General features: G+C 38.1%; 1 protein-coding gene across 1 annotated transcript; it reads right to left on the reverse strand.

Annotated features, from left to right (window-relative positions):
* Positions 1-4,681: 4,681 nt before the first annotated feature.
* irx7 (iroquois homeobox 7) lies at positions 4,682-7,889 on the reverse strand. Its single transcript, XM_028810607.2, has 2 exons — positions 7,287-7,889; positions 4,682-5,810 (listed from the first exon to the last, which is right to left on the reverse strand). Exons 1-2 carry the CDS (start codon positions 7,596-7,598, stop codon positions 4,959-4,961), a joined length of 1,164 nt encoding a protein of 387 aa, XP_028666440.2. The 5' UTR covers positions 7,599-7,889; the 3' UTR covers positions 4,682-4,958.
* Between the last annotated feature and the right edge of the window lie 6,988 nt (positions 7,890-14,877).

Genomic DNA, 14,877 nt, shown 5'->3' on the forward strand with positions numbered 1-14,877 from the left:
ATGACCAAATGTCTTATTTATCTGTTATCAATAGTTAAAATACTAAACAAAAATCTAAGACCTTAATAACCTAAGCAAGTTTGTTAACCAGGACATTTTTATCACAAGAATCACACACCAACACTGTTTTTCTCCAATCTTGGATACAAGGAAGTGTTTGGAGCTTACCTGTATATCCATTATCACATTACCAGCAATATCATTTAATACATTTAAATAATCTTATGTCTAAGTAATGTCGGTTAATAATTATGTAAAATGTACTCATTTGAAATAATTAACTGAATTTCTTCTAATTTAAAACAAATATGTAGATCTAACATAAATTTTATTTTGTTATTGAACTAAAAAAATACATCTTTGTACTTAATTTTCTAATTTTTCAAAGAATTGAAATAATTTACTCAGGTGCATTAGGCTGTAACCCACTCGTCAGTTTGCATGTGGCCTGAGAATGATCAGAAACTAAGTAACTTCACAAATTTTAAATATGAGTTGACATGTTCTCCCCATGTCTGCGTGGGTTTCCTCTGGGTGCTCTGGTTTCCAACCACAGTCCAACGACATGCAGGTTAGGTGCATTGGCGATTCTAAATTGTCCCTAGAGTGTGCTTGGTCTGTGAGTGTGTGTGTGTGCGTGCGTGTGTGTGTGTGTGTGTGTGTGCGCGCCTTGCGGTGGGCTGGCTGGGATTGGCTCCAGCGGACCCCCGTGACCCTGTAGTTAGGATATAGCGGGTTGGATAATGGATGGATGGATAGTTATTTTATATTATAGTTTAAATTAGTTAATTTATACAATGGTATAAAATAAAAACTGAGGTTTTTATTTATTTATTTATTTTGTAGCGAATCAGCTTTAATACAGTTAATGTAAAAAGACGGCGATTTACATGTTTTCTCGTTCGCTTCTCAGTATATAATCCACAATGTTGAGGCCAATGTATTGGTATTGCGGCTGCTTTCTTTCAATACTGAATTGAACTGCCCACCCTACAAATTCACAAGCCCACCCTTGGATGACTTCCTTGTAATGCAGCTGATCAGAATTGGGAAAGAGAGTTATGTTGCTGTCACGTGACCTTCTCGTCTGACTAATCGACGAAACCCATCTTGCTGATGTAGTTTAAATCAAGAAGAAAGAAAGAAAGAAAGAAAGAAAGAAAGAAAGAAAGAAAGAAAGAAAGAAAGAAAGAAAGAAAGAAAGAAAGAAATGTGAATTAATGATGATTAAGCGAAACTAAAACTGTTAAGGGTCATGTTTACCGATTCTCATTCTCATTAACGCCATGAACAAAATGTCATATAATGCGTTGAGACATAAAAGCAGACAGTCAGTCAACGTCTATAAAGATTCTGCATGACCCCCCTTATTCGCGCGGATTTGTCTTTATTTTCCTTTTTCTGCCTACAACCCAAAGTGAACGCTAACGAAATTTGCGCTTGAAATTGGATCAACTGAGAGTGTTCTGCGTGTTCAATGTGCCTGCCGGTGATGGACGGACCTGCCTGTTGCTCAATGCAGTTCGGCTAAACTCCCGAATTCAGGAGCCCTTCAATCAAAAAGTGGTGGGCGGAGTGATAGGTGGATGGAGGAGGATTAAAAGATTCTAATTCCCCACTTTAGCTCAGGAATGATTACTAGAGTTGTGTATTTGCAGTATGTGTCGCCCTGATTCGCCTCTAAGTCAGCGATCTATCCGCTTCAGTGTCAAAGGCAGAAGAACCTATTTTGTCTCAGATTAGGATATCTTCACCTATACGTGCAGAGTGGGGAGTAGGGCTGTAGATTTCAAAAAGTATCGGAATGTGTTATTACTCGGTGGTTGCAGTTTCTCTTAACGTGTGCCATTTTATTCTTTTAGGCATACTGTATTCTGCGCCTTGTTATTTAAAACCCATTGAGTAACGGTCAATTTATTTAACAGGCTTAAACACAGAGTCCCGATCTGTGGCGTTGAGCCCGGTGCTATTGAAATACCTTTTCCTTCTTTGTTGTTGCCTAAACGGAGGGCAAATTGTAAAACTCCTTTCGATCCCCTATATATTATATTATATTATCCATCCATCCATCCATCCATTTTCCAACCCGCTGAATCTGAACACAGGGTCACGGGGGTCTGCTGGAGCCAATCCCAGCCAACACAGGGCACAAGGCAGGAACCAATCCCGGGCAGGGTGCCAACCCACCGCAGGACACACACAAACACACCCAGCACACACTAGGGCCAATTTAGAATCGCCAATCCACCTAACCTGCATGTCTTTGGACTGTGGGAGGAAACCGGAGCGCCCGGAGGAAACCCACGCAGACACGGGGAGAACATGCAAACTCCACACAGGGAGGACCCGGGAAGCGAACCCAGGTCCCCAGATCTCCCAACTGCGAGGCAGCAGCGCTACCCACTGCGCCACCGTGCCGCCCATATTCTATTCTATTCTATTCTATTCTATTCTATTCTATTATATTATATTATATATTTTTTTCTGTCACCAGGTGTTTGGGCATTACGGACTGAATAAAACCACCAGTGCATAAGTGTTGAGAAAATGCATGATTTAACGAAAATTAAAAACTGCTGGCTCACAGTCTAATCTGCACGGTCACCTTGCACTGAACGCTGAATCTGTGACAACGTGTCACAACAGAATGTAACGACCACACAGTTCTTGTTTGTATGTCCCAACAGATCGTACACATCATACATCCCCACTTCTGCCCTCGGTTTTCCTCCCACAAAACGAAGAAGGTCCCCGTTACCTTGAGTTTTGACTATAAACTGATCCCAGTATGTGACTACTGCTGTCTTAACTCTGCCCATCATGGAGCGGCAGTTACCAGTGCTGAAGGCACTTTACTTAAATTATGCGGAGTCAGAAAGGATGTTCTCATCACCTTGTGTAGAAAGATGCAGTGAATCCAATACCGTTTTATATCGGAGTAATAGCCATCCATCTGTTATCCAACCCGCTATATCCTAATACAGTGTCACGGGGGTCTGCTGGAGCCAATCCCAGCCAACATAGGGCGCAAGGACGGAACAAATCCCAGGCAGGGCGCCAACCCACCCACACACCAAGCGCACACAATTTAGGATCGCATGTCTTTGGACTGTGATAGGAAACCGGAGCACCCGAAGGGGAGATCATGCAAACTCCACACAGGGAGGACCAGGGAAGCGAACCCAGGTTTGCTTACTACGAGGCAGCACCGCTACCACTGTGCCACCGTGCCGCCCTCCATAGCCATCGAAATCCACTTATCCTGAGCAGAGTTGCGAGGAGAATAAAGCCCATAGCCCAGCAAGTATAGAGCGCAAGAATGTTTATTGCAAATAGTACATTTTATTTAAAAGGTTAAACCAAAGAAAGAAAGAAAGAAAGAAAGAAAGAAAGAAAGAAAGAAAGAAAGAAAGAAAGAAAGAAAGAAAGAAAGAAAGAAAGAAAGAAATTGTCTCCATAAGAAACAGACACGCTGAGCGCCCCAAATATATCAGCTTTGGAAACCAAGGGCTGGAATATCGCTTTCAGTTTAATTAAGTGTGTGATGACGGCTTGATTTAGAAATCAACAATGTGAAACGCATTTCTGGATAAAAAAAAATAGTCAGAATTATGTAGTTCTGAGAATATATATAAGGGCTTGCCTAAAGTAAGTTTACAGTTCTGCAGTTACGCGAAACACAATTCATTCTTGTATTATTATTTATTTATTATTGTATTAGTTACTGTATTTGTATTATTTGTCTTCTTCTTAAAGCTATTGAGTTAATACATCTATTGTTTAGTTTAGTAAAGTTTAGACGTCTATTCGTTTTTTAAATAAATACATGTTTATTTAAAAACACGGTAAATCGCCCAGTGCTCGAATCCCCAGCCGGTTGTCTGAGTGATTTGCCTCCCACCTCTCTAAGGACGTGCCGGTTGAGGTCATTCGTGACTCTCAGGGTGGTCCCGGTTATCCCAAGTGAATGTCACTGCAATCCAAGAATACACGGCTATGGATGGTTTGCCAGCTTTACTGTGAAGGATATAACTTTGTTTCTTTTGATGTCTTTAGACGGACAAGACGATCACCATCACAGAAAATATCATCGTAGCTTTCTGTCAGTAAATGTTATTAAAACGCTCACCGGACCTCCAATATAAATGCAAAGAATTATTATTATTATTATTATTATTATTATTATTATTATTATTATTATTATTATTATGTATTTAAATCTATAGAAAAGCAAAGAAAGTATAGAGGATATATTTCTCGATCACCGTTTTAACATATCTTTCTTTCAAGACGTGCATTCAAAGATACAGAAAAACACTATTAAACAAGTCATTGTAGAAAAATGTCACTTAGTCTGTAAAATACTTTAGGATTGTGGATTTCTATATTTTTAAGAAAGCATTTAGTGTTTGGAATAAAAACGGTATGTGCTTGAAGTCCCTTGAATCCTCTTGCCGCATAGCTCAGTGGCGATTACCCAAATACGCAACTGTCCACAGGCAGCAATTGTTATAGTAGGTTTTCATATTTTAAAACGTATCCAAATATACACCTCATATAATCCTGGTCAGCAACCCTGGAAGGGACGCCAGTCCTTCGCAGGACCTCATTGTCTCAAAATAAGTGAATCGTCAAATGTGGAGACAATGTGAATAATGATAAGTTTTATACAACCCGAAAAAACAGTTCTTAATAAAATTTATTACATAAAATATACAACCAAAGTCGAGTATACAAACTGTATATTTACAAAATGTACAAAATTACAGAGCATCTACAGAACGTCGATTTGACTTCTTTATGGACACGGAAAGCCCCAACGCCAAGGCTAAACGTTCGACTTTTAATTCCGCGATCTTTTAAAAAAGAGTTCCCTGGACTGTGCGGTATGTTCAACAATGAAGTAATAAAAATAAATACAAATGTAAGTGCACGTGGAGAGAATTAGGGAAGGCAGGTTAGCAGTCTCCCAAATCTCCCGCCCTTGCGCTTCTTTGAGGATCAGTGGGAAAATGAACCGGAAAGTAGTGTCCGTTCCTGATGGCCAGCTCCGCCCACAAAGCTCCAATGTCCTGGTTGCTGTTATGACTGAGGTTTGTTTTGTTACCCGAACCCGTGGCTGAACAAGAAGTCGCAGTCTCGGCTAAAGACCAGATTTTAGGCTTAGGGGGCTCTGTGCTCTCTTTTGGCTCCAGACCCTTGTGTGCAGCATCCTTTCGATCCGTCAGTTCGTTAACGTCTACCTTGCCTTCCAATTTTTTGGGTGGATCGTGTTTATATGCCTGCATTTTGTTATCCACAGTAAGGCTGCTGGCCATTTCAGGGAACCCTCCTGTGCTCTGGTGAGGCTCATGGTTTGATGCCTCCTTCTCACATGACTCCACTGAGGTGTGCAATTCGATGTCTTGCTCTTCCTCCTCCTCCTCTTCCCCACTTTCTCCTTTACCCGTACTCTCATCCTCATCCCCATCACTCTCCTCCTCGTCGGATTTGCTCCTTGCCAGCACCCAGCTCATCTTGTTCTCCTTCTTCAGTCGCCTCCTAGCGTTGGCAAACCAAGTGGACACTTGAGTCAGGCTCATCCTAGTCACGATGGCCAGCATGATCTTCTCGCCTTTGGTAGGGTAGGGGTTCTTAAGGTGCTCGTTGAGCCAGGCTTTTAGGGCGGTTGTGCTTTCCCGGGTGGCGGCTTTGACCACTCGGCTTGGGTCTTCTGTCACCAGGGCCCGATAAGGAGAGTAAAAGGGGGTGGTCTGGCTCAAAAGAGCCTGGTGATAGGGAGATGCAGCCTTCAGGTCAAAGGGTGGACTCTAAAAAAAATGCAAAAATAAATAAATAAATAAATAGGCTGTGACAAAAAACTTATACTAGCGAGCATAGTTTTATTTCACTGAATTCTTCAAATTGTTATAACTAGACATTTCAATATGACCTGGATGCACACTTAACAATACCGGTCCTTCAATGGCATTTCATTGGATTGTGTGGCTCCTCATGGAACTTGGCTGTACAAAGAACCATTTCATTCTAGGAAAGGTCCACCACATAAGGAATGGGTTCTTTGGGCTTTGAAAATGTATCTAATATGTGCGCAAAACAGAAATCTTTGATATATAGTAGGCTATCAAGATCAAGAAAACCTGTACTTAGCCCGTGTTTACTGTACGCAATGATTGCAGGTCATTATTATTATTATTATTATTATTATTATTATTATTATTATTATTATCTGATTCACAGAAAATATATGCCAAAGATTTTACTGAAATGTAAACTTTTCTGAACCATTCGATCTTTTGACAAGCTTGCCTGATTCATGAAGAAAAACCTATTTATGTTCAATGGTGAAAATGGAATTCTACTCACACAAGCCCATCACATGGTTTCATTTTTAAGAAAACGGTTCACCAAATTTTATTAGCTTCACTTTCATGTTTTATAATAATTGATTTCAAAACTTGATGGCTGCTTACACGAACCAGATCGCAAATAGAGCGAGAAAAAGCCAAATGCTTATAAGTCACATAAAAGGTAATCGAATAACAGTGAACCTTAACTAAATGTCTACTTAAAATGTCTGTTTTTTATCAAGACACCCAACCGTAAGCCAGTCCAGTCTGAATTGTATCTGTCTGATCTGAGGTGCTGGTTTATCTTTGTCTTGTGCGCACTGGAACGGCAACCTGGACTTGTTTTTGTGCTAAATTGATCGAAATAAATTGGCGTTAATGCAATATTTAAAAGAAGTTACTTTCTGTTGAATAATTCGACTAACTCGACTTTAGGGTTTTGATACTTTCCTTGATGAAAGGCGCTATAGACTGCTTCAACGCACTATTACTATTATTTGTAAGAAAAAGAGTGATGTGCTATATGAGAATTATAAATATTTTTTTTAAAACATTAACAGTTTATCAACATTTAAAAACATTTAAAGAACAAACGTACTTTTTTCCGCCGGTTTACGCATGAAAATAAATTTCCCTACTGTTTCAATTACTTACATTTGGAAAAATAATGAAAACCAAATTCAGGAGATATTCGTGGGTAGTTTACAAAAATGTTCATTACAGCATAACCAACATTAAAATTACAAAAAAATGCGGATATCTGCGAATTATGTATTTCAAAACCATCCTTTATAATGAACAGTATTTACCCATTTACTTGCCTGTGTTTTACCGATAATGTAAAATACACCATTTAGGCTGCAGCCAACTATTAAAGGCAATATACAAAACCACCATCACATTTCATTGAAAAAGAAAACAAGCCATCGTACTTACCAGTTGGCCCACTGGAGTCATGTGTGGGTAGGGAATGAAGCGGTAACCCTGCACCCCAGTAGGCGGCAGGAAAGAATTCGGAGGTGCCGATGGATGAGAAACTGGCGGTGCACATCCCAATAGCACGTTCTGGTATCCCTGAGGAAGGCCCATAGTCTTCCCAAACAAGAAGTCTCCAAATCCCATTTGAGAAGCCGCTGGCATTATTCCGTCTCTGTCGGCCTTTACAAAGTCTTGTGGTAGAAAAGGCAGAAGGACTGCGCTGAAATAGCCGAGAGCAGCGGAAGGGCGGAGTCTAACCTGCACGTCCATCGAAAGGGGTTGGCGTGGGGGTCTGGCTCGCTGACAATGTCCTGCTGCTGCCTTTTTTCAGGGTGGATTAAGTCTGTTTTAGGACCGGCTCCTTTCATCAAATTTTACTTTTAACTTATTATACTATACCAACGAAAAGGAGAGGTTCCCATGAAGTGAATGATCGTAGCTCAGCTGTTCCCAGAGGGGTTCTAATCAGACTACTGTGCCGGCAAGTTTTCACTTCGACTACTTTACAAGTCAGAGCCTCCTCTTAACTTTCTTTGAATTCTTCGTTAACTCGTCCTGAGCGATCTGCACCAATGTAAAGTTACTGCTTTGTGTGTTTGATTTTCAAGTGAGTTTCTTTTCTAGACACTTAGTTCAAGGAAGTGTATTCTGTTTCTCTAAAGTCTTTTTTTTATCGTCTGCGAATAGCAAGACTGACTAGTCGAAACAGGTGTGAATGAACAAGTGTTCTAGAAGTCACAGTCACAATTCACTGATCCACTGAAATTACTGTTGGTCATTTCAAAGCAAAAAGTGAAAGCAAAATTTGAAGGTCGGAATATCTATCTATCTATCTATCTATCTATCTATCTATCTATCTATCTATCTATCTATCTATCTATCTATCTATCTATCTATCTATCTATCTATCGTCTCTGTTTACCACCTTGCGCTTGGTGTAGCCGGGATCTAAAGATGGATGAGCGGGTTCTTTTCACGTTACACCTCATTACACTTTATCGTGGTAACTGTGTTACCCAACCCCCGTTCCAACAATTTAAAGTCCTCTAGACTCGTTTAACAGCCTTGACAACAACTTTCATTTACATGCAAAACGAAGGCCAATGTAATGAAGTAAAGCGCTGCGCTCTTTCTGAGCTAATTACAATTTATTTCATGCAATGGAAACTTTATTTTCTTTAAACGGTTAGAGATGATTGATCCAAAGTAAATTTTATTTAATCATAATAAAACTATTTCTTTAAAATCAAAATACTATTCCATTTGATTTCATATATTATAAACTAGATAATAAACAAGGACTAAATCATCTTCACGTCAATTTGCTATAAATCAGCCTGACTATTCGTTTTACACACATTTCTAAGAGCGCTTTTCCATCGCATAGATACGCATTTTTTGACGAGCTCCATATTTCAAAGCTAATATACATTGCATTGTTCTGCTAGATTGTTTTGAACACGTATAATCTTCTTCAGGTCGGTCAAATATTCATTTGTCGTGGGCTAATTCCCTGCTCCTGTCACTGAATAATGTATTCGAAAATATTTGGGGAGTAAATCGGAGAGGCCTTCTGGTTATATATTAGCTTCAAGGTATCGAAATTTTAAAAATGATTAAACTTTTTTTTTGGCAGGGGGAGGCAAACGTTTATTTATACACTTATATATGGTTTGGGAGATTGCCTTTGTCGTTCGTATCACACAAAATAGATGTGTACAGCCTGTTTAAAATACATGATAAAAACAAAGTCAATTGATGGCGGTCTTTTGATAACATTTCTCAATGGCTAGAAAAACAGACTTGTTGGCAGTTTGTCTTTATTGTTTAACTCATTGATCCTTTGGGTAAAAATATAACGATGCTCCCCTTTCATGTTATTTCTACCAAAGAGATTTGTAAGTGAATGGCTTAACGAGTAAACTTCTTTATAAACAGTTCCTTCGTACGTATACTGCGAAGTGTGTGTAATCCCACAGGGAAAACGTATACGCGCGACACTTTCTTATTTAACTATCCCTCATTATTATTATGCCGTATAACTCGTGTTAATGTTAAATGTCATTCTTTTCTGTACCTCTTAGATGTGATTGTTGAGAAACATTCTATATTTAAGTGTGTGTAAACTTCAGAAACCGAAAAAGTACAAAATTATAAATAACTTAAGAATATACAGCCGAAGTCTTTAACTTCTTTCTTTTCCGGCATTGAAATAACCTTTAGGATATTTAAGATACCTTTCGTTACAATATCAGAATGCATAACGGTCAATTTGGGAATTTGTCGCAAAGCTTTTCAAATCCTTTCCGATATCATTCATTGTGTTGAGTTCTGTAACATGGTATAGTGAAACCCGTTAAATTCAGTAAACATAATTCGTATTTCAAATAGTTATCTCAAGATACTGATGTGTTCCAAACGGTACATTAATATTTAATGCTCAAAGTTTAAAACTTTTAAAATGCCTCTAGTCATAAAAACGTATTAGCATTGCTGTCATTGGTGAGTTTTTAAAGATTCGTGCGCTGAAGTTCTAACAAAACGCAATGACACTAATTCGTAGATAGATAGATAGATAGATAGATAGATAGATAGATAGATAGATAGATAGATAGATAGATAGATAGATAGATAGATAGATTATCCATACATGTAAGCAACAATTATTGAAACATTTACGTTTTCGTTAAATACTGATCTTCACCAACGAGCAATGTCATGGTTCCTTAAATTAAAAGCGTGATCAACTCATAATTGATTAGTTAAGCAATTGTTGGCTAAATCGGCGCAATACCTTTGCTGTGTAATGTATGCTTTAATTTTACGTTGCTTTTAGTCCTGGCCTTTTCATCTTCCTGTACAGTAGCTGATGTCTGATCTTTAAAAGGCGCTTAATGAGACGTGACGCTACTAACCTAATCACCTAAAAGCGCGGAGAGCCGCTGGCCCTTTACACTTGTACTTGAAAGTAACAGAAGAGCCCGAAATCGGATTAGGTCGAGTCCTTTGCACCTCTTAAAGTGCTCGGCCGTTTGATGACATTTCAAGTACTGCAGCTCGATGTGTGAGGTTATCATTATCTCGTTCTCTTCCTGTTGTATGTTCGTGTGTTAATTGCGTTTTAAAGTCAATGATTCGGACAACTTTAGTCCAAGATTCAATTCGGGTTAAAAATGGAGCAGACAGTCACAGATGTTGAGCAACAACGATTTTAAACGCGCCGTTTGTCGACGCTGTACATAATCAATATGTACATATGCAACTCTCAAGAAATCAATCAATGACGTAAATAAGAAAGCGGTGAAGGATTCCAGCGTCATATACTTGGGACAAAACAGGCTGAAGCTTGGTATCTGCGGCGCACAATTTTGTAGTTTAAAATAATTGTAAAAGATAGATAGATAGATAGATAGATAGATAGATAGATAGATAGATAGATAGATAGATAGATAGATAGATAGATAGATAGATTTGTATGTTTATTCGATGGAGCAAATCTTTATAAAATATTATTACACTATAATAACTACATACATTGCCTAACACATTTTCTTAGATTTTAACCAGATTCTTTAGTCATACCCAATGTGATCAAGTTAAACTTGTAACTTTTCCAAATTATGGATGCTAGTTGTAAATCAGGTTCCCTCAAATTTTTTACTTTAGCTAACCGACCTGCCTTTCTTAAACAAGTCATTTTAATTAAAGCATGTTTTGTATAAAGTAAAGAGATGCTCAGAGCAATTACTAAATACATATTAATGTATGCCTAATCGTTAAGTCAATCACTAAAGCATCATTTTCTTTTATTTAGACAAAGACAAAATCCTTTGTTCAAAATGGATTGCTCGTGTTTCATTCTAACAAAGTCTGCTTGATTATCTTAACTAAGACCAACTGGGAGTTCTTATGCAACATCAGTGAGTTACCTATAGCACTTTATTGAACATACAACTTCTAATAAGGACTAACAATCTAAAATTACATTTTAAGGAATGGCATTAAATGTTCCAGTCAGTTAGAACATTAGAACATTAGAGTAAGAGTTCCAATCAGTTCACTTGTGTTTGCAGTGAACCTCTAAGGAGAAGGACCTGACACTTAAGGTGGGTTCAAGGTGTAAGAAGCTGACTGCTTGTGATATTACGCCTGCAAGCTTTGTAGTTTGGTAATATTCAATGATCTGTATTCAGACACACACTGGGTTGGAAATCCACTTTATTTACAGTTTGACCTACAGCACAATAACCAAATTACCTTAATGGACCATTTCATTTCTGTCTTTCTCTTTTGTTATAATCTGATTATCCAAACATGGCACTGTGTTTCCTTTCAAGCATGCCAACAGGAGCATTTAGAAAGACAGTGGCGTTGAATCTCTACTGAATGAATGCTTTAGACAAGACCAAACATCTTCAGTGACATAACGCTTATGTGATAATGCAAAAAACTCAGCGCTGACATAGCAAAGGGCCCCTCTAAAAATCAAATGTTTCATACTGTTGTCAGGCACTATTGTTTTTCCTTAATTCTTATCTCTGCCATTGCAGGGCAGTTTTCAGTATAAAGCAATTTAATAACTGATCTCCTCTGAGGGCAGAAATCCATGTTAAGACCATAACATCAAAGGTAACAAATAAAAACATGTGGCACTACTAGGAGTGATTATAAACCCAATAATACTAGGGTAATCATTACTACTAAGGCATTTATTTTACTCCCAATAATAAGAATAGTAACACATTAATAGCAATGCAACAAATATACATGTTATTTCATGGCTCATCCTGCGATGGTGCTGCACGTAGGTGCCCATGTGTGTCAGAATGTTATGTTTACATATAGAAGCAGAAATGACAGATGCAGGTGGCAAAACTGGATAAAGTTCACCTAACAAAAATATTATGACAGTGAAGAAATCCCTAATGAATTACCAAAACTCAGCATTTATGGCTTTAATGAAAAAAAGAGGGGCTCTGGAATGTGAAAATCACCAAAGAATAAGTTTGATGAGTTGTGTTAAAAAGATACTTTAAGTGTCATATTAAATTGAATAAAACAATATTCAATAGTACATTAAACAGAAACTTAAAATAGAAGTGAAGTTTTGGAGGTGCAGTGTGCAAAGTTTATAACAAGAAATGTAATTAATTGATGAATACAAATATGACGGACCATATATATATATATATATATATATATATATATATATATATATATATATATATATATATATACACACACAGTATATTTTATATATATATATATATATATATATACACAGTATATTTTATATATATATATATATATATATATATATATATATATATATATACACATTATATTTTATATATATATATATATATACACAGTATATTTTATATATATATATATATATACACAGTATATTTTATATATATATATATATATATACACAGTATATTTTATATATATATATATATATATATATATATATATATATATATATATATATATATATATATATATATAAGTGTATCCGGAAAGTATTCACAGCCCATCACTTTTTCCATATTTTGTTATGTTACAGCCTTATTCCACAATGGATTAAATTCATTCTTTTCCTCAGAATTCTACACACAACACCCCATAATGACAATGTGAAAAAAGTTTACTTGCGGTTTTTGCAAATTTATTAAAAATAAAAAAACTGAGAAACCACATGTACATAAGTATTCATAGCCTTTGCTCAATACTTTGTCGATGCACCTTTGGCAGCAATTACAGCCTCAAGTCTTTTTGAATATGATGCCACAAGCTTGGCACACCTATCCTTGGCCAGTTTCGCCCATTCCTCTTTGCAGCACCTCTCAAGCTCCATCAGGTTGGATGGGAAGTGTCGGTGCACAGCCATTTTAAGATCTCTCCAGAGATGTTCAATCGGATTCAAGTCTGGGCTCTGGCTGGGCCACTCAAGGACATTCACAGAGTTGTCCTGAAGCCACTTCTTTGATATCTTGGCTGTGTGCTTAGGGTCGTTGTCCTGCTGAAAGATGACCCGTCGCCCCAGTCTGAGGTCAAGAGCGCTCTGGAGCAGGTTTTCATCCAGGATGTCTCTGTACATTGCTGCAGTCATCTTTCCCTTTATCCTGACTAGTCTCCCAGTTCCTGCCACTGAAAAACATCCCCACAGCATGATGCTGCCACCACCATGCTTTACTGTAGGGATCGTGCCAGGTTTCCTCCAAATGTGACGCCTGGCATTCACATCAAAGAGTTCAATCTTTGTCTCATCAGACCAGAGAATTTTCTTTCTCATGGTCTGAGAGTCCTTCAGGTGCCTTTTGGCCAACTCCAGGCGGGCTGCCATGTGCCTTTTACTAAGGAGTGGCTTCCGTCTGGCCACTCTACCATACAGGCCTGATTGGTGGATTGCTGCAGAGATGGTTGTCCTTCTGGAAGGTTCTCCTCTCTCCACAGAGGACCTCTGGAGCTCTGACAGAGTGACCATCGGTTTCTTGGTCACCTCCCTGACTAAGGCCCTTCTCCCCCAATTGCTCAGTTTAGATGGCCAGCCAGCTCTAGGAAGAGTCCTGGTGGTTTCGAACTTCTTCCACTTACGGATGATGGAGGCCACTGTGCTCATTGTGACCTTCAAAGTAGCAGAAATTTTTCTGTAACCTTCCCCAGATTTGTGCCTTGAGACAATCCTGTGTCGGAGGTCTACAGACAATTCCTTTGACTTCATGCTTGGTTTGTGCTCTGACATGAACTGTCAACTGTGGGACCTTATATAGACAGGTGTGTGCCTTTCCAAATCATGTCCAGTCAACTGAATTTACCACAGGTGGACTCCAATTAAGCTGCAGAAACATCTCAAGGATGATCAGCGGAAACAGGATGCACCTGAGCTCAATTTCAAGCTTCACGGCAAAGGCTGTGAATACTTATGTACATGTGCTTTCTCAATTTTTTTATTTTTAATAAATTTGCAAAAACCTTAAGTAAACTTTTTTCACGTTGTCATCATGGGGTGTTGTGTGCAGAATTTTGAGGGAAAAAATGAATTTAATCCATTTTGGAATAAGGGTGTAACATAACAAAATGTGGAAAAAGTGATGCGCTGTGAATACTTTCCGGATGCACTGTAAATATATCTACAGTCAAATGAAAAAGTTTAGGAACCCCTCTCAGCCTGCATAATAATTTACTCTACTTCAGCAAAAAAGATAACAGTGGTATGTCTTTCATTTCCTAGAAACATCTGAGTACTGGGGTGTTTTCTGAACAAAGATTTTTAGTGAAGTAGTATTTAGTTGTATGAAATTAAATCAAATGTGAAAAACTGGCTGTACAAAAATTTGGGTCCCCTTGTAATTTTGCTGATTTGAATGCATGTAACTGCTCAATACTGATACTTGCAACACCAAATTGGTTGGATTAGCTTGTTAAGCCTTGAACTTCATAAACAGGTGTGTCCAATCATAAGAAAAGGTATTTAAGGTGGTCAATTGCAAGTTGTGCTTCCCTTTGACTCTCCTCTGAAGAGTGACAGCATGGGATCCTCAAA

Source organism: Erpetoichthys calabaricus, chromosome 10, assembly GCF_900747795.2.
Source record: "Erpetoichthys calabaricus chromosome 10, fErpCal1.3, whole genome shotgun sequence".
Classification (NCBI taxonomy): domain Eukaryota; kingdom Metazoa; phylum Chordata; class Cladistia; order Polypteriformes; family Polypteridae; genus Erpetoichthys; species Erpetoichthys calabaricus.